At 41.3% G+C, this 19,012-nt stretch overlaps 1 protein-coding gene across 1 annotated transcript; it reads left to right on the forward strand.

Annotated features, from left to right (window-relative positions):
- The first annotated feature begins 736 nt into the window (after nucleotides 1-736).
- Nucleotides 737-18,920, forward strand: arhgap15 (Rho GTPase activating protein 15). Its single transcript, XM_044132342.1, has 13 exons — nucleotides 737-821; nucleotides 7,366-7,540; nucleotides 7,623-7,694; nucleotides 8,988-9,128; nucleotides 9,275-9,364; nucleotides 9,449-9,547; nucleotides 9,651-9,786; nucleotides 10,527-10,661; nucleotides 10,985-11,083; nucleotides 11,238-11,315; nucleotides 11,451-11,585; nucleotides 11,783-11,888; nucleotides 18,330-18,920. The coding sequence occupies exons 1-13, from the start codon at nucleotides 808-810 to the stop codon at nucleotides 18,511-18,513; spliced, it is 1,464 nt and encodes a 487-aa protein (XP_043988277.1). The 5' UTR covers nucleotides 737-807; the 3' UTR covers nucleotides 18,514-18,920.
- Nucleotides 18,921-19,012: the final 92 nt, after the last annotated feature.

The raw sequence follows: 19,012 nt of genomic DNA on the forward strand, positions 1-19,012 counted from the left end.
TTCAAAATTTTGCATTGTTCCATTCTATACTACAGTAATAGTGGGTGATACAGACATAACTGTTGTGACGTTCATGTCTTCTTTTAGTAATCCTGGCTGTTGTTTTCTAAAGCACTAACACAAGCAAAATATGAAAATATATATTCACATTTTTTTAAAACTTGAAAACGCAAGCATTCCAGTGGAACAAAATTTTTAATGTTATAAGTAATAGCCTTAAAAAACAGATAACAGGTGTTGGCAACATCACTTAATTAGTTTTAGATTGGTTATCACGTTCTGCCATGCTATCCAACAGTATTGAGGTTGTATGTCACAGACTGTCCACAAGATGGCAGAGTAGTACTGGTACAACCTTCTCATTATTTTTGATCAGTTCTATCAAGAGACAATATAATTCAGCAGAACATAAAAACTGCATTTTGCAAAGAAGGTTTTTGCTTGGATAGTTCCTGCAAAGATAGCAGCTATTTTGTGGGACGACACTGCATTCAAATTTGTTCCAATATTAACTTCAGCAAATAATTCATAAATAATGTCAAACCTTTAATAAAACCTGTGTTTAAAGCCAGTAAAGCTGAGCCAGCCTGCAGCTGATGATCAGTCAGCTCTAACAGAAGCAGGGAAGCGGTTCGGGTCTAGTCTCAGGAGAATGAGGTTAAATGTTTTTGCGTTTGCAGGAAATGGGGAGGTTGCAGCAGTTTGAGAGACGGCTGGTTTGAAGAAGCCACGTGATGAATCATACTTCCTCTAAGAGTTAGGCCTCAACTATTTGTGTCTCTTCATTTACATTTTGCACATACGGGGATGGCGAGTGCGAGGTAAGACTGCTCAACTCATCTCTTCAGCTTCTAGGCTCTTATATCTTCAAAAGACATTTTCAAATATCTACTATCACTTCTGGATGCATAAAATAAAATTCAGATTTAGTGTAATTGAAATGGTGACAGGTTTGACATTTCCTCATAAACAGACATCTGCAATGTTCTTACATTTAAAGATCTGATGTCAGCTTCTGAATTACGTTTTTTTTGTTGGGGAAGGAACACAATAGGATAATTAAATTTTATAGTTTTTATTTGAATTTGTTTCATAAAAGACCTCATGCATGACTAAAGTATCAGCTTCCGTTGTTTGGACGGTTTCAGTTAGTTTCCGGTTAATGAAGCCTCGTCTTTCTTTCACTTAGTTCAGGGGCCATTATGAGGATTGGATCATTGTTGTCTTCCTGGGATCTATAAATTATTTATCAGCTTCAAGATGAAGAAATTTAGCTGATTTTATGAAGGAGAAGGCACTGTTGATATCAACATTTACTTCAAAGCTACATAAATTTTGACCAAATAAATAAATCCAACATTCTACTTTTACATGCAATAAAAAAAATCTGCATCACAAAGATTAATATACAGCATGCGGGAGTCTGGGCTGCTCAATATATATCACTTATTGCTTCCTTATAGCTTCTGTCGGCAGCATAACCTATAGAGCTTTTTCTTCTTAATGTTCTTCAGGAGAGGGCATGTTTATCTGGTCATAATGGACTGAGTAGAAAAAGTACAATCAAGCTCTCAGAAAAGTAGATGTAGGAGATAGATGAGTAATAGTGATAAACTGACAACATGCTGATAAAAACATGCAACCAGCAACTGAGGACATCTGGGGGCAGATGGGAACAAAACCATGAAACTAACTTCACTGCTATAAAAGGTGAAATGTCTTTATGTTTAAAGTCAGATGTTTACAGACTTAGCACAAAATAAGAAAAAAATCAGTGTGAAAATCAGGGTAACATTGAAAATTTCTTGTTTTCAGTTAGGTTAACAGAATTATTTCTATTTCTTTAATGGCAGAATAATGAGAGATTTCTTTAAGCTTTCTTCTAATTCTAAAGTTTACACAGTGCCCTAGTTTTTTGTGGCTTTGCCTTTTAACTTGGGACAGACATTTTGAGTACGCTTCAACAAGCTTTTCATACTAATTTCTAATTTCTGGTGCTTTGTTTAGTGTAACTTAGGTTTGTAGGTTTTCTTGCTCAAAAATGTCATTTCATTTCTCCATACGGATTCCCTATGGGGTTGAAATTGAGCTAATGGCCACTCCAACATGACTCTACTGTCCTTAAGTCAATGCATAACTAATTTGGTGATATTACTATGGTGATTTCTCATTTGGACCACTCACTTGCAACCACAATTGAATTTCCTGGCTGATTGTTAAAGATTTTACTTCAGTATTTCCACATAATACTATTTCCCCATAATGTGATCTATGTTGTGTGAAGTGCACCAGTTCCTCCAGCAGCTACCCTCATATTTCACAGTTGGGATTGTGTTCTCATGCTTACAACCATCCTTCAATCTAAATATGATCATTATGGTCAACCACTTCAGTTTTGTTTCCTTCGAACCACAGAACATGGTGCGAAATATTTATTTTTGCCCTGATTTGGGCCTTTATGTTGCTTTTCAATGAAGGATGTTTTCCTTGCTGAGCGGTTTTTCAACCCATGTTGGTACATGACCTGTTTTGCTGTGGACACTGACATGCTGTTACCAGTTAGCATTTTCACAAGGGCTTTTGTTTCACACCTAAACTCTGTAACACAAAACCTGTCTCCTTCCTGAACAATGCAGTGGCTGGACATGACTCTCATGCCGTTTATATTCTACTTATTTTGTGGCAACTTCAACAATAGTAATATTAATATATGTAATCTTCTGATTTTGGAGATGCGACAAAATTTGTCTAAAATAACTCTGTCTCTCATTGTTTGGATATTTGCCACATAGCAAAACTTTTGGTAATTATACCTGACTTAAAATGGGAAACATTTAATCCGATTCCATGTCAGACAGTGAAGAGAAAGTTTGTTACGTAATGTTATGTAAATGTCTGGTTTCATTTCTTTGTCTGAAGTGGTCCACTGTTTGTAGCAGAGGAAAACCAGAATATGCAAAAATAATCTAAAGGAGCCACAAATAGAGAAAATAAAGAAATTACCAGATATAATAATAGAACAATTGAAAGAGTAATAAAAAACTATATTTTAAAAAGTTCTAGAGCTATAGATACATCAACTTAAGATTTTTACTACAATGAAAGAAAACAAAAAAGTACATTTGTCTGGTTTGTAAAACTTGAATCATAATAAGAAACATTTCCTTAAAAACAAGACAAAAATGTTTTTATTGTTGTTGCTATTAATTTCATTAATGTGTTTTGTTTTAAACTTCATATAATTCTGATGAATCTCTTTTTACTCAGAACCTGAGTTTAAGTTGTACAAGTAGAAAAATATCACCTCTGCTAACACATTTAACCTCATTGTTTTCCATCATTTAGGCTCTACTGTTCTGTAACCCATACAGTTTAATGTTTACTTTGACATGCACTTTCTTAACAACATGGTAATTTAATGCAACACTTTACAATGTGTAAAACTGAAGTGAGCAAACTGCAAGAAACCATAAGATTTATTAAAAGGATTTAAAGTGTCTTTGTCGTGTGAACTAAAAAAAATATGAGCCGAGTATCTCGACTTTGTCACTTCATGTTTTACTTATTTGAATACTGTTAAAAGACCCATCATCCTCTCATTAAAATATAAACTGTTTGCATCTGCATCTTTTTTTGGTGTCATCTCCATCCTTAATAATGTCAGTTTTAATTTTTAATTTCTATCTTTCTTGTGTCTCATATGTATTTAATCTGGGTGACATTAACATCCTTGTCTTTTGTATTTTATATGTTGCTCTGCATTACACCTGCGGAAAATATAAACTATTAATGTAATTTAATAATATAACATCTAATATGCTAAAATTGTATGAAGCCGAAACTGAAGGATCAGATTCTGTCTCAAAAAATCAGAGAAATCTTTTTTTTTAATATATATATAAAATAAGTCTTTGATGTTACTTTATGTGAAAAATATTTTTCAGAATAATTAAAGATGGGAATATTGACAGTGTATATGCCATTTAATCAGAATGTTTTGGGAAATGTGTAATGGACTTACACCTGTTAACCAGCAGGAGGAAATGCATTTGATATATCAATCATGTCCACTAAACCAGAAAATGTGTAAATGGCTCCCATGCAAATAATTCTGATCCTAATATGTAAAAAACAATAATTTATAAATTGTTTTCTCCCTGTTTGCAACACAAACCTCAGCCTTTTATAACAAGCAGTCTCTAAATTCTTGAAGTTCAAGTGAACAAGTGAAAGTCAATGGTTTTGGTAAAACTGAAACAGACATCATGGGAAATGCAACACAGGAGACGTAGCTTGCATGAAGCAAATGTATGCAATGTCCATTTACTAAATAAAACCAGGTTTCTGATAGGTGACATATGGGTTTACTCATGCTTTCACTAAGGCCACACGGCATAATTATGTCTAGGAAACATTTCTGACCAGGACGTTGATGTACTATTCTACAAAATACATACCCAAATGTGTATATTTTTAAAGGTTCAAGTATATTTGAGAGTACTCCTAAAGAAAGGCCACCAGTGATACTTCTACCACAGAGCAAGAATTGTAGCGCTGAACAGGGGCGCAACCAGACATCTTGGGCCCCATGGCAAAGAATAAAAGTGGCTCCCCCCATCGCAGGTGATATTAGAATTTATAGAGTCTATCTGACCCATCAAAAGCATCACAATTTAAATGGCTTGCAATTGCTTTGCACAATATTCACTGCTAGTGAATTTTACAAGCAACAGTCCACATACTGCATAGAAATAGGTTGCTTCAAACGTTTGTATTATTAGTTTTACCTAATTAAAATGTCTCTCCCCAACAGAAACAGTCACAGGCAATGTGCAAAACATACATGAAGCAATCCAGACTTCTGTTCGAGCTGCAGCATATAACTTAAATAAAAAATGTTTTTTCAACATTTGTTAAAGCTGTCACCATGTCATGACAGTTTGCATTAAAACAGTTAATCTGTGAAAATATCAATCTCCTCCACCTCCTCCCTGAGCTGCTACTGCTGTCTAAAGAAATGCACCAATCTGACCAAAAGCAACCAATCAGAACCAGGACAGTGTTATCGCTGTCAACCTCATTCACTCACTGCTAAGTGTGTTAATGGAAGATTTTATAAAGATTGTTTGAATTTCTGTGAGTAATAAGTAAATTGCTTTGTTGTGTAACTGTAAAAATGACAGAGAGACAGGAAAAATCCACAGATTCCCTGGAATGATGCTAACTTGCTTGTCACTGAACACAGTGTTGCTCACCTTTTTCACTGGGACAGGGGGGAGAGGTTATGCTGGTATCGGCGTTAGAGGTGCTGCTGACTGACTCATCTGTTGTTAAGTGTGATAAAAGGTACAGGGACAAGTTAAATATATGAATATGTTGTTAAATTTGTTCCTTCATTCATTACATGCTAGTGAAATGCAGGGAAACAGTCTGTAGCTAAGCTAAAAACACAAAATAAGACACTGATATATCTTATTCTGTCTAAAGCAGTAAAAAATACATTTATAAAGTATTTAGATGGTGCACAGTTACACTTTGCTTTCTTGACCCATTAAATCTTCAAGTATAAAGTATGTAGAAATTTTGCAGGAAATGTGAAGTACTTTGGATTTTACACTTTCAATGTTCTCAGTTTTTTGACAAAAGGACTAGTGTTGTGCAAGTGAAGTGAAGCAATCAATGCTGAAAACAGGAACCTAAAACAGTCTCCCTCTCCAGCTTTAACTCAAACAGAGAACTCCATGAGTTCGTATCAGTGTGACCATGTTGTTTTTCACGGTGAAAGAGCAGTAAGAGACAGAATACATTGCTAAGCTCATCTGGCCTGTCTATGTGACACTATAAGATAAAACGTATAACCACACTAATGTAAGAGAAACCTGAATACAGAGCAACAGGATGGCAAATTATAGACACTGAGAATTAGGACATTAAAAGTAAAGAGATTAGTTTTTGAGGCAGGAGAAGAATATCTTTGTGTAAGTTTTGTCTGTACAGGATGTTATGACCCAAACTATCAACAAGTCATATGAAAACAGAGAGGCAGAGAGCCAACGTCAGCCTAGCACCTTGGCAAACATTTACACAGAACGTTTTGTAGCTGTATGTGCCTTTAAAAAAATAAAGTTACACATCTTTGAAGTATTATTATAACAATATAACATTTCTACAACCTATTAAGAGTGAATGGGTTTTGCAATTATTTTTGTTACCAACAACTGTCACACAAGCCCCAGTGTGTAGTGGGAATGACAATGTATGTTCAGTCAGATACAAACATCCAGAAAAGCTCATTAGTAGTTTACAACTTTCAATTTTTATATATGAACAACAACCATGATGGATACTGAACTTGTTGCTTTGTGCTCCTAAATGTCCCCAAATAAACATAGTTTCAAGGGTCTTTCATGTTAAATATCTGATGTTTACAAGGAACATTTCCAGAAACAGTGGTGTGTTTTTCTTTAAGCTCTATAAAAACACACGGTAAATTGTGAAACAAAAACCTGGGATAGATTTGAAACTCAGGTCATTTGAAATTTAAAATTCAGGAAGCAAAAAAATATATATATACCGTAAATGAGAGGCAGTTAAATGTGAGGATCAGATCAGACTGGAATAAAGAACAAAATCATTTTTATGAAATGTGTTAAAAAAATTCCTCATCATCACAAACGTAAGTCAGGGATCCTATGACGGTGCAGAACAATACAGGAGCGAACACTTAAATAACAGAAGGCAAAGAAACAGATCCTAAATGAGAGGAGAGAGATCCTTACAGAGGACAAAACTGGACACCAGAACTAAGTAGGTTAAGGTTAATTGCAGTCAGGTGTGCAGGGCAGGCAGGAAACAAAAAGCAACAAATACAGTCACTAAAGTGCATCTAGATAATTTTCAAAATACAACAGGAACTTAAAGCATTGTATAAACTTTGACACATCATGGTAGCGTAGGAAAGCAGCGTTCAGGTTCTATGCACCAAAAATCTTGAACAAACTTCCAGAAAATTACAAAAGAGCCAAAACTTTCAGATCTTTAAATGATGACTAAAATCCTACCTGCTTAGAGTTGCAGTTGAATCTAAATTAATGCAACATCGACCATGTAATGTGTATTGGTGTTTTTGATGATGGTATTCAAATTGGTGAATGTATAATTTTTTTGTGACTTTTTAATTTTGTGATTTTATAATGGAAAGCACTTTGAATTGCCTTGTTGCTGACATGTGCTATATAAATACACTTGCTTGATTAAACCTCATTTTAGGATATATGCAAAGTGCAAGATAATGTCACTGTGAGCTGAAGTAGAGACATTTTTAGCAGATGTTTGACTTGACCTCCTGTCTTCTTTTCTCCTCAGAATCACAAACCTTCAGAATGCTATTAAACAAGTGCCACTTATTCAGACTCCTCAGCAGAGTGCTGGAGCACAGGGAGCGGTTCAGATGAGGATAAAAAGCTCCCAGAGCTCCGGAGACCGTCTGAGCCAGTCCAAATCCATGGTCCTGCAGGACTCGGACCTTCCTCAGAAACCTGTGTGTAGAGCAAACAGAACCAAACTTATGCTGCACCACCTTTCTTTGGTTTTAAATTATATTTTTCTTCTACACTCTTCAGCTGTCTCGACATCGCAGGAATCAATCCCAGCACGGTGTGGTTCTTTCGGTAGCAACAGCTTTTGAACCACTGGTATGTCTAAAACTTCACAACTTAAATAAGCTGTCTATGTCGAAAGGTTTAACATTAATTTACATAAGATACCCTTTCAGAACATTTAGCACTTTGATGTTATATTTCCATGACAACTTTTATTTTATCTAATACTAAAAAATGTATGGCATTAAATCTTGTGCAATATACATGCACAAATTTTCTCACATTTTGTTAGGAGCAGATCTTTATATCTTATTGGGATTGTATGACTAAGACAAAGCTTTGGGAAATTGTAAAATATAAGAAGAAATATATTTAGGTCCTCAAGCATAAGCTCTGATTCATCTGTACACCTTGGGCTTATAGCTTAGAATATCTGCAACTTTGTAGATGCACATATGGCACTTGGGTACTTTAAGAAACACTACACTCTTCAAAAACAAATGCTGCTTTTGACACATTTTCTGTGTTGCCATAAAATGTGGCAACACAGGAAATATGTTGTGTTGTTCTATATAAACAACTGGACACAGAATATGACTTAAACCGTCATCCAGTCTCGCCAGTTCTTGGATATCTGGAGTGTAACTACATGGAGTATTGAACTGATGTCGATGAAATCAAAAACCTGGTTAATGTCAGGCCTCTAAACATGTTTTGAGGTTTTTAGGGAGATAGATTGTACTTGAATCCCTGGTACAAAATAATTCAACATGCTCTAAAATGCAACTTTAATAAACTTTTAAGAAATATGACTGTTCACCCCCTTAGTTGAATTGTATAATTTATTCTGCAGATTTATTTTGTGGCCTGGGTTAGATGAATCAGTATTGTTTGAGAAAAAGAAAAAAGTTTGTGCAAAGAGCAAATAAACTTTCAACTATTGAAACATTGGTTAAAGATGTATTCATTTTTGATGGTTAAACAAATTGACCGTATGCACTGAACATGTTGTGTGATGTTTTTTGTCAATGATAATGTTAAAATTGTGCATTAAATGTTTATTTTTCTACAAAAGGAGTTTAACCAGATCACATTGGTTAACATGTTTTAACAAATTGATGTGTCTGTGTGAGGGTGACACATTATGTTATTACTCTGCTAATAATTAAACAAAACTGCCAACACTGTAAAGAAATACAATTATTGTGCTAAATAACTTTAACAAGGCAGTTGCATTGAATTATTAGTATAGTAAATGTGTCTTTCTTATACAGACTCATTGTGTTGGGTTTTGACTCAGTTTCTGTCGACATTATCACATCTGGTTTTAGTGTTGCCTTCATAGCCCTGCACACATGACGTTAAGAAGGTTCTGATTGTTCCCAGGTGGACCTGAAAGGTGAACACCTGAACGTCGCTAAGATCTCAGACAACGGTAAGAAGCAGAGGAAGAACTGGACTTCGATGTGGACAGTGCTGACCACGGATGAACTGCTGCTCTATAAAGACAAACAGGAAACTGGTGTGGTGAGGAACTGTCTAAATTCAACCATGACACCAGAGTCAACCTCAGAAACTCGACCTGCTTAGGTGTTTGGTATCAGTTTGGTGCTCTGTTTTCAGCAGGAAGTGTATTAATCGCTCATGTTGTGTCCAACATTCCCCGTGTTTAGAAACCAGGAGGTAAAACTGATGTGGTTCAGCTTTGTGGGGCCGTCATTGAGTGGGCAGCGGAGAAGTCAAGCAAGAAAAATGTCTTCCAGGTAACCACCTCAGAGCCACCGCCATGTCTAAAGGGCAGCTTGTGAATCTTTAAAACTGAATTGTAACTTTTCTATCTGTTCCAGATCACAACTAACACAGGAAGTGAATACCTCATCCAGGCTGACAGTTTCCCCACCGCCAGCAAATGGCACGAAGCCATCAGAAAAACTGTCGACTCATCAGTAAGAAACCACATCAAACTCCAACAGTCTGGTGAATTAATCTTCCTTTAGGTGCATAAAAATTGTAATGATGTCTCACTGTGATTTTTTTCTTTTGGTTTAGACGAGAGAGGACAGAGGTTTTGCTCTGCGGAGGTCCAACAGCTCAGAGTTACTGCCCAGGCACAGCTCCTTACCTGGACATGGATCCGTCTCACCCAGCATGAAGCAAAGAAATCCAGTTCACAGACGCTCCATGAGTAAATATAAAATACATTTATATGTTTAAAATTAGGATTAATCTATACTCAGATTTGCACACACGGGGTTTGTAAATAAGATACAGCAGTGTTTATGAACAGGGACACAAACTGGAATCAACAACAGCTTTGTGGGGTTATGCATTGACCTATTGTTGCTATAGAGATAATAAAATAAACACCTGGAAGTGAGGTAAAATTATTAAATAGTTACTGCAAATTTTGCTGAATGCAAATACCTTGTTAGTATCAAGGTATTTGATAATAAAAAATACCTGAGTAAAGTGAGTGACTTTACTTTTTACTTCAACATAACTAGTTATCTTACAGTAACACTGTGCAACTTGTGCCTACTCTACCCACTGTGGACCCTTCTTGAAGTGACAGAAATAGCATTCTCTGCCACCAAACACACATCCGCCCACACAGTTCATGAAAATGTGATACTTCTGGTGATATGTTAGTTCCTGTCTGCTAACTACGCCTACTTCAAAAGAAGTAGTCTGCAATGTTCAAACAGACATTACTTGTTGTCGGTATGGTTTTCAAAAGTTTTATTTTTAGAGAATGTGAGAATTTTTTTCCTTTTCCATGAGGCTCAGTTTTCCAGTTGAACTTTAACCTTTCCATGTCCTGAAACTCATTTCTTAAGTGAGTTTTCCTCTGAGTTGATTCATTTCTGCCGGATATGGATATAAACAGGATATGAGCTTATTATTGAACATTTAATTGTTTTCCAGACATGTTTGGCAACTCGAAGCTGAAACACAGCGCCTCAGACAGTGCAGACAAGAATGGAGTGAAGAACAGACTGAAGAAGTTCATCATCAGACGTCCGTCCATGAAAACGCTGCAGGAGAAAGGCCTCATCAAAGGTTGTAACATGTCAAAAATGTTTTTACTTCTATATAAAAAAAAAAATCAATCAGTGAATCTATCCATGTTTTAATGCTTGTAATGAGCAATTAAAACATCCACATAATAAACTTAGAATGTATGTTGTGGCTCTGCAGAGTTAAGCATGAAGTATGAGTGGATGGATGGATATGATTTGTAAGTTTTTGCATTTAAAATGCAGTTAAACAGAAGCTGTGGAAAACTGTGCTAAACTAATAAATCGTTTTGTTGTTGCCTGACAGATGAAGTCTACACTGAATGTAGATATTTTAACCTGAACATTTTCTCCTTTAAATCTCAGACCGAGTATTTGGTTGCCACCTGCTGACGCTCTGCGATCGTGAAGGAACCACAGTTCCTAAATTTGTAAGGATTTGTTTAGAGGCTGTTGAGAAACGAGGTACGTTCAGCGGAAGATGTGTTCTTTTCTGCCAGTTGATTCATCAGTCAGACTTTAATCATCTAAATCTGCTGACCGAGAGTGATAGTATGTCTTAATCTGCTGACTGGAAACAAATCATTTAACTGTCCATGAACTGTTTCAACGTTTTCAGGTCTAGACGCAGACGGGATCTACAGAGTCAGTGGAAATCTGGCCACAATCCAGAAACTTCGCTTCATTGTTGACCAAGGTATGCTTGAAGGAAATGAATTTCATTTTATCAAAACTGAAAATCTGCTGCTTTCTCTAATTACAATCTTGTGACTTAAACTACAGATTAAACCCCAGATTGAGAAGCAAACCCTTTTTGTCTGTTCTGTCCCAGAGGAAGAGCTGGACCTGGATCACAACCAGTGGGAGGACATCCACGTCATCACAGGAGCTCTAAAGATGTTTTTCCGTGAGCTGCCGGAGCCGCTGTTCCCCTTCAGGTTCTTCCAGCAGTTTGTGGAAGCAGTCAGTGAGTAAACCCTGAAAAATAATCATATTTTTTCCCTCTTTGGGTTATTATGTCTGTCTGATCAATTTGGCTTTAGCTAAACAATTGGTAAAATTGTTGCAGTTTAAATAAAAAAATATTAAGACATGAATAAATGAAACGCCTTGACGAAGACGTTCAAATGGATGCAAACTGACAATGATGTTGTTTCTCAACAGAGATTAAAGAAACCAAATCGAAAATTCAGGCTATGAAGAAACTGATCCATCAGCTGCCGAAGCCCAACCATGACACCATCAAACTGCTTTTCAGCCACCTGCAAAAGTAAACCTTCTGGAAAAAATATTATTCTACTCACCAGACACATAATGAGCAGTTGAAATGTCAATGTGTTTGCCGCTACAAGACTAGAAATAACTTTCATCATCCCACAGTGGGGAAATTCAACGCATACATCAGTCTGTGTATGTCAATTAGCAAACACCTGGTGGAATTGCTCATCTACTGAACTCATCATGTGAACGAAAGTTACTACCGTAACTACGGTTCTATGAATCCCGGATGACCGCCAGAGGCGGTGCTTCAAGCACTGAATGATCATTCTTGCGCATGCGCAGGTCGAGTACTAATGAAAAAAAAGTCACCTGTGACCTGTCAGGCGACCCACGCGACTCTATATAGTCCCGTGGCACCCGGCAATCAATCCCTCAATCTTCTCGCGAGAAGCAGAGATTCCGAGGGACCAAGCACTCTGGCGGTCATCCGGGATTCATAGAACCGTAGTTACGGTAGTAACTTTCGTTCTATTTCATCCCTACTGACCGCCAGAGGCGGTGCTTCAAGCACTGGATGACTCATATCAACAAGGTCACGAGGAATCAGCAACATTCAAGGGAAACGACTACACCACCCACCTAATGTGATGTAGAGGCATGCTGCTCCAGGATGCCTTGAAGCGGATGGGGTGCAGCCACATTCACCCTGTAGAACCAAGTAAAGGTACTAGGTGATTTTCAGGAGGCCGCACGGCATATAACATCCAACGGCACCACAGTCATGGCAGTAAACGATGTCGACATGCCCCTTGTAGAGTGGCAGTTCACTCCCGCCGGCAGAGGCCGGTCCTGCAAGGCATAAGCCTTGGAGATCAATCCACAACCCAGTGTGCAAGTCGCTGCTTAGAAAGTGCCTGAACTTTCCGTGAGCCAGCGTAGCAAACAAAAAGGCTATTTGTCTTTTGGAAGGATGCCGTGGCATTGACATATGCCTCAAGGGCACGAACAGGCCACAGTGGTTCAGAGGGGCTACCGGTGTCAAACCGGGCAAGATGGAGCAGCTGGGTACTGCGTGCCGCCAGTGACACCTTAGGAATAAACCAACGTCAGACCACAGTGTAACGCCTGAGCCACCAGTCTTCCACCGGCAGTAGGGCTCAGCTGTCGAGAGAGCCTGTAATTCCTCCATACGCTTTGCAGAAACCATAGCCAAAAGGAACGCTGTCTGCAGTGAGAGCCACTTGAGGTCTGCTGATGCCAGGGGCTCAATTGGGAGGGACCAAGAGCCTCAAGCACAAGAGAAAGGTCCCACGCCCGGTGCCACAGGGCGGTTGGGTGGTGCAAACGCCGAGCACCCCTTAAAAACAGCACAACGTCCTGGTCTCTGCCCACAGAACAACCATTCAGTCCGACATGCCAACAGGAAATGGCAGCCACACACACCTTCAAGGTAGACGGAGACCGTCCTTGATCTAGTAACGCCTGCAGGAAGGTCAGTATGTCAGAAACTGAACACTGCACCGGGTCCCGCCCTCTATTACGGCACCAGGTCGCAAAGACCGTCCACTTTGTAGCATAGACAGCTCGCATAGACGGCGCCCATGCATTAGCCATTGTACGCATTATGGACCCAGTGTATCTTGAGAAAGTGGACCCCGGCCTTGCAGGGGCCAAATCCAGAGCTGGAGCCGGTCCAGTTTGGGGTGCAAACTCTGATCCCCATCTGGGAAAGAAGATCACTCCTGGAGGGGAGACGCATCGGCGAGCCGGAGCGGAGCTCGCACAGTAGAGGAAACCAAGTCCTCGCTGGCCAGTAGGGGGCCACCCCTCCTGACGCACCCTGAGGAGAGTCTGAAAAAGTAGGCTGAATGGTGGAAAGGCATAAAGGAGGGTCCGGGGCCAGTCGTGTGCCAGAGCATCGTGGCCCAGAGGGCTGCTGTTGTACAATGAGAACCAAAGGGGACAGTGAAACGCGTCCCTTGAGGCAAAGAGGTCCGCCCTGCCAAAGAGTTACAGCCCGTAACTCTAAGACATTGATGTGTGCCCTGCTCTGCCGCTGGGGTGACAGGCAAGCAGTCATTGAGATGGAATCCATGGCAATGCCCAGGAAGACAGTCTCCTGTGAGGGAGTCATACTGCTTTTCTCCATGTTCACCTGCAAGCCCAAGCATCCCACATGATGGAGCACTAACAGAGTATCTCGAACCGCCTGGTCCCTGCACAAATGAGCCAGTCGGCCATATATGGGAGGATCCTTAATCCCTGTGCCTGCAGAGGAGAGAGGGTCGCTGCAACACACCGGGTGAACACCCTGGGAGACAGTGAAAGTCCGAACGGGAGGACCCTGAACTGGAAATGCCTCCCCTGAAAAGCAAAACGAAGAAACCGCCAATGGGCGGAGCGATTGGAACGTGAAAATAAGCATCCCTGAGATCTATGGAAGTGAACCAATCGCCTGGGGAAATCACCTGCAACACTTCCTTGTGGTCAGCATATGAAAAGGCATGGCCTTCAAGTACACATTCAAGTACACTCCGAGGTCCAAGACTGGACGCAGGCTCACGGTCTTCTTCAGAACAAGAAAATACATGGAATAAAAGCCCCCTGGATCCAGCAGGGGGTCCACAGGCACTATAGCACCCTTGGCCAGCAAGGTGAGGGTTTCTTGGTTCAGTGCCTGTGCCTTCACCGGGTCGCGGATCACAGTCATCCTGACCCGGCCGGGGATAGGTGGCCGGCGGCGGAACTGAAGACGGTACCCCACAAGTCCGGGGTGTGGGCAGCCCAGAAGCTGAGCTGTCCCGGAGTAAAATAACCGACTGCCGGCAATTAAGGCATCATCCACGGGCCCCCCGGCCCTTTGAAGGCCTGGGAGGATGCCGGCCAGACTGAGCGGCTCGAAAGGGATGAAAGGATTTTGTCCCAGCTCGGTCTGGAGCTCTGTTTCTCTGAGCTGGAGCAGGTCCCTGGACCAATCGCTGACCTGGTACCAGACCCTGGGGCTTAGTGGAAGAAGGAGAAGGCCCTGAGGACCTCCGTGAAGGACCCGCAGCTGCCCAGGTGCTGACTGGCTGGCGATCACACCTGTGAAGCCCTGCCAGCTGTTGCCTTGTTCTAGAGGCCTGAGCTGTACGGTCCAAGGCGTCCAGTGCCGCAGAACCAAAAAGATCCCCCAGATCCACAGGCAGGGCCCAGAGGGTCCTCCTACAAGGCTCAGTAAGTGGTGACTGCGCCAACCAGACCTGGCGGCGAGCGTGAACCTGTGTGGAGAGTGTGCGTCCAAGTTCCCTCGTCATAAGAGCAAAGGCCTGCAGAGATGCATCAACCAGGCCGTGGCATGGTCCAGTGGAACAGATTCCAAGGAGGAAGACAGGGCCAGCATAAGATGGGAGAGAGAGTTCTAATCCGGCCCATGCGGGCCCCAGAGTCATAGGCCTTGCAGAGAAGGTCGTCGTGTACGGCACGGAGGACGAGACAACGGGCATTGGGCTGCAAAGCCTCATCAGGTGGGATAATAAGAGAGGCAATGCCCGGTTCCACCACTGGCATCTGCCCCAAGCCAACCCTGGGTGCCTTCTGCATAGCTGCCAGGACCCTGCCATCCGTTGTCAGACGTGAAAGCGCCTTGGTGTCTGACCAGCAAGCATGTAGTTCCCGCACATACTCCGCCGAGGGAGTTACCACAAAGGCAGTCTCTGATCTACTGCGCTTAAAGAAGGCGCTGGAAGCCGTAGGCTGGGCCTGAGGAACACTAATCTGTAAACGAGCAAGAGCCGTTCGAATAGCAGATGTCACAGACTCCCCCGTATCCTCCTGGGAGGCAATGGAGTCCGACCCAGAGGCCCCGGAGCCCAGCTCCGGAAGATCCTCACAGAAATGGGTGCCAGAGGCCGCCACAGAAACAGCATCGTCGTCATTGACTGACATTTCATCCTGCTCGGGAGGGAGAGCCGCGCCGCGATCACCAGCAGTCTGAAAGGACTGGAGGAGGGCTTTCATTTGGGCCGTCTCAGTAGTGAGATGATCCGCTCTCGTGGACAGCCTCCCTGTATCGGTCTGTCTGGCTCGCTTTGCCAGTACCAAAGGTGCAGCCACAGTAGATCGTTTGCACATCGCTTTCCCCATCGGCAACTGACTACGCGGCGCAGCGCCCGCCCAGTCGGTAGGCTGCTCCAGAGCAGCCAACCTATCCAGTCTGACTGACCGCATGACGCAATAGTTGGGGCAAGCGTTATCCGACAGTGCCTCCCGGAGATGTTCCACACCAAGGCAGGAGGGACACAAGTCATGCCCGCCGTCGTCGGGCTGAAGTGGAACCAGACAGGTCGAGCAGCATAAATTATCCAGCAACATACTGCTGAAAGGCGTGATTAGCCCGCCAGCAACAAGAAGTCAACACGAGCAGAAAACGCTACTGGCGACTCCGTTGTAGGAAAACCCCCGTAGAGGTTCCAAACTCAGCGTGAGCAGAAACGCCACTAGCAAATCGATTATCAACCAAAGATGAACTCAGCACGAGCAGAGACGCCACTGGTGAGTCAGATAAATAACAGCAAAGTAAAATGGACTCAGCACGAGCAGAAAACGCTACTGGTGAGTGTAGATAAACAAACTGTAGAAGAACTCAACGCGAGCAGAAACGCCACTGGTGAGTTCAGGCAAACAAACTATAGAACTCAACGCGAGCAGAAACGCTACTGGTGAGTTTAGGTAAACAAACTATAGAACTCAACGCGAGCAGAAACGCTACTGGTGAGTTTAGGTAAACAACTCAACGCGAGCAGAAACGCTACTGGTGAGTTTAGGTAAACAACTCAACGCGAGCAGAAACGCTACTGGTGAGTTTAGGTAAACAACTCAACGCGAGCAGAAACGCTACTGGTGAGTGTAGGCAAACAAACAAACTGTAGAACTCAACGCGAGCAGAAACGCTACTGGTGAGTTCAGGCAAACAAACTATAGAAGAACCCAACGCGAGCAGAAACGCTACTGGTGAGTTTAGGTAAACAACTCAACGCGAGCAGAAACGCTACTGGTGAGTGTAGGCAAACAAACTGTAGAACTCAACGCGAGCAGAAACGCTGCTGGTGAGTTTAGGTAAACAACTCAACGCGAGCAGAAACGCTGCTGGTGAGTTCAGGCAAACAAACTATAGAAGAACCCAACGCGAGCAGAAACGCTACTGGTGAGTTTAGGTAAACAACTCAACGCGAGCAGAGACGCTACGGGTGAGTTTAGAGAAACCAACTGAAAACGAACTCAGCGCGAGCAGAAACGCTACCGTGAGTCAAAAGAGCCACAAAAATGAACGTGGCAATTCAAAGCGAACAGTAAACTATTGCCGAGAAAAGAAGAAAAACTTACCAGTCGCCGCGGCCACCGCAGATCAGGTAAGGTGAAAGCAGCTTGTGCAGCCCCTGGAGGGCGAGACTTACCCGCAGCTCCGACCAAAGCCGGTCACGGGGCTACCAGCAACAAGCAGCTAGGAAAATAGTGGTACACACAGAAGCAACCAGCTTCACACGACCACACACCTGTACTCAACACACCTGCGCGCGAGAAGAACAAAAGGGATTGATTGCCGGGTGCCACGTGACTATATAGAGTCACGTGGGTCCCCGGCAGGTCACAGGTGACTTTGTTGTCATTAGTACTCGACCTGCGCATGCGCAAGAATGATCATTCAGTGCTTGAAGCACCGCCTCTGGCGGTCAGTAGGGATGAAATAGAACTATTTTGCAGTCTGACGGTTCTTAGAATGGGTGTAAATGGATTAATGGAGGACACTCTTGTGATGACATGTTGAAGGTGAAGTGTCAGTAAAATTGCGACAAATTGCAACGTTATGTTTGATATATGACATTTTTAGAACAACTGAAGGTAACAGTTACTTGATTGTGCTATCAAATGGCACTGTGTGATTGGAACACTGCCCCTTTAAGACAGACATAAATATTGGGTGTACTTATGCATTCCTTTTTTATATTATTTGTATAATTGCACTTAATGTTTGTATACTGTGAGTGTGAAGCTGAATCCATATTATTTATCTGAACATCCGAAACTAAACTAAACTGTTAAATTTAGAAGTTTGTGTATGAGAAATAAGAATCAAACATGCACATCATATTTACATGTTTTTGTATATTAAAATGGGTAAAGTGTCAAGGGAAGTGTTTATTACTCTCTGATGTGAGTTCAAATCCACTTTGATGTGCGATGGAAATAACGTGGCATAATGCGTATAAACAGTTTTCTATATCTAGATATCTTTCTGGATATGCAGTTTTATTAACTTTAATATACGCCATGTTTCAGTTGGAAAGTGGGAAATCATCTCTTTATACACAAACGTATACCCCCGGACACTATTATTAATAAAAATAAAACAGCACCAGATCTATATCTGACCAAAACCTCACACCAGAACCAGAGCAGAACTCTTGACCCGATACTCCCTCTGACTTCATGTTTCTTCTGCCTCTTTCAGAGTTCTGGCATTTTCAAGGAAGAATCTGATGTCCACTCAGGGTATCGGTATTGTGTTTGGACCGACACTGATGTGGCCTGAGCTGGAGGCAGGAAACATGGCGGTTAACATGGTTTACCAGAACCAGATCGTGGAGTTCATCCTAATCGAGAGCCGAGAGATCTTTGACCTGGACAGGATGTGAGACGGGCAGGAAGTCAGATGAGACTGATGGACTCAGATTCACTCATCACCAGAAAATCATTCAACTGATGCAGTGTTTGGGTACCTGGGGTGTATAAAGGATTAAATGTATTACATCGTTAGATCAAAATTCAACCTATAGTTTGTTTTTAAAACACAAACTTCTGAAATTGATCAAATAAATCTGTAAATATTCAAATATTTTAACATTACATAATAAGTGTGACTGCTGCTTATTTTAATTTGAACTGAATTTAGGTTAAAAAAACAAACAAAAAAAACATTTATTTTAAAAACAATGTTTGAATTTATTAAACAGATATTTGTATATAATAACATGTTGCTGTCTAAACTCCCTTCAGACCTGCTGTACGATGAAAAATAATAAATATCACAACTTGTGTGTTTCGTGGACTCAACATAACTGTCAAATTGGAAAAATCTGATTTGAAGAGAAACTTGTGTCTCCAATGGGCTTTTATCCAACAAAGAACATTTTT

This window comes from Gambusia affinis, linkage group LG11 (assembly GCF_019740435.1).
Source record: "Gambusia affinis linkage group LG11, SWU_Gaff_1.0, whole genome shotgun sequence".
Lineage (NCBI taxonomy): Eukaryota > Metazoa > Chordata > Actinopteri > Cyprinodontiformes > Poeciliidae > Gambusia > Gambusia affinis.

What these genes read in the sequence shown, in the direction of transcription:
- arhgap15 (XM_044132342.1), top strand. An exon ending in GAAAAACTGTCGACTCATCA is followed by an intron (nt 9,548 to 9,650) that starts GTAAGAAACCAC and finishes CTTTTGGTTTAG; the next exon opens with ACGAGAGAGGACAGAGGTTT. An exon ending in AGTTCACAGACGCTCCATGA is followed by an intron (nt 9,787 to 10,526) that starts GTAAATATAAAA and finishes ATTGTTTTCCAG; the next exon opens with ACATGTTTGGCAACTCGAAG.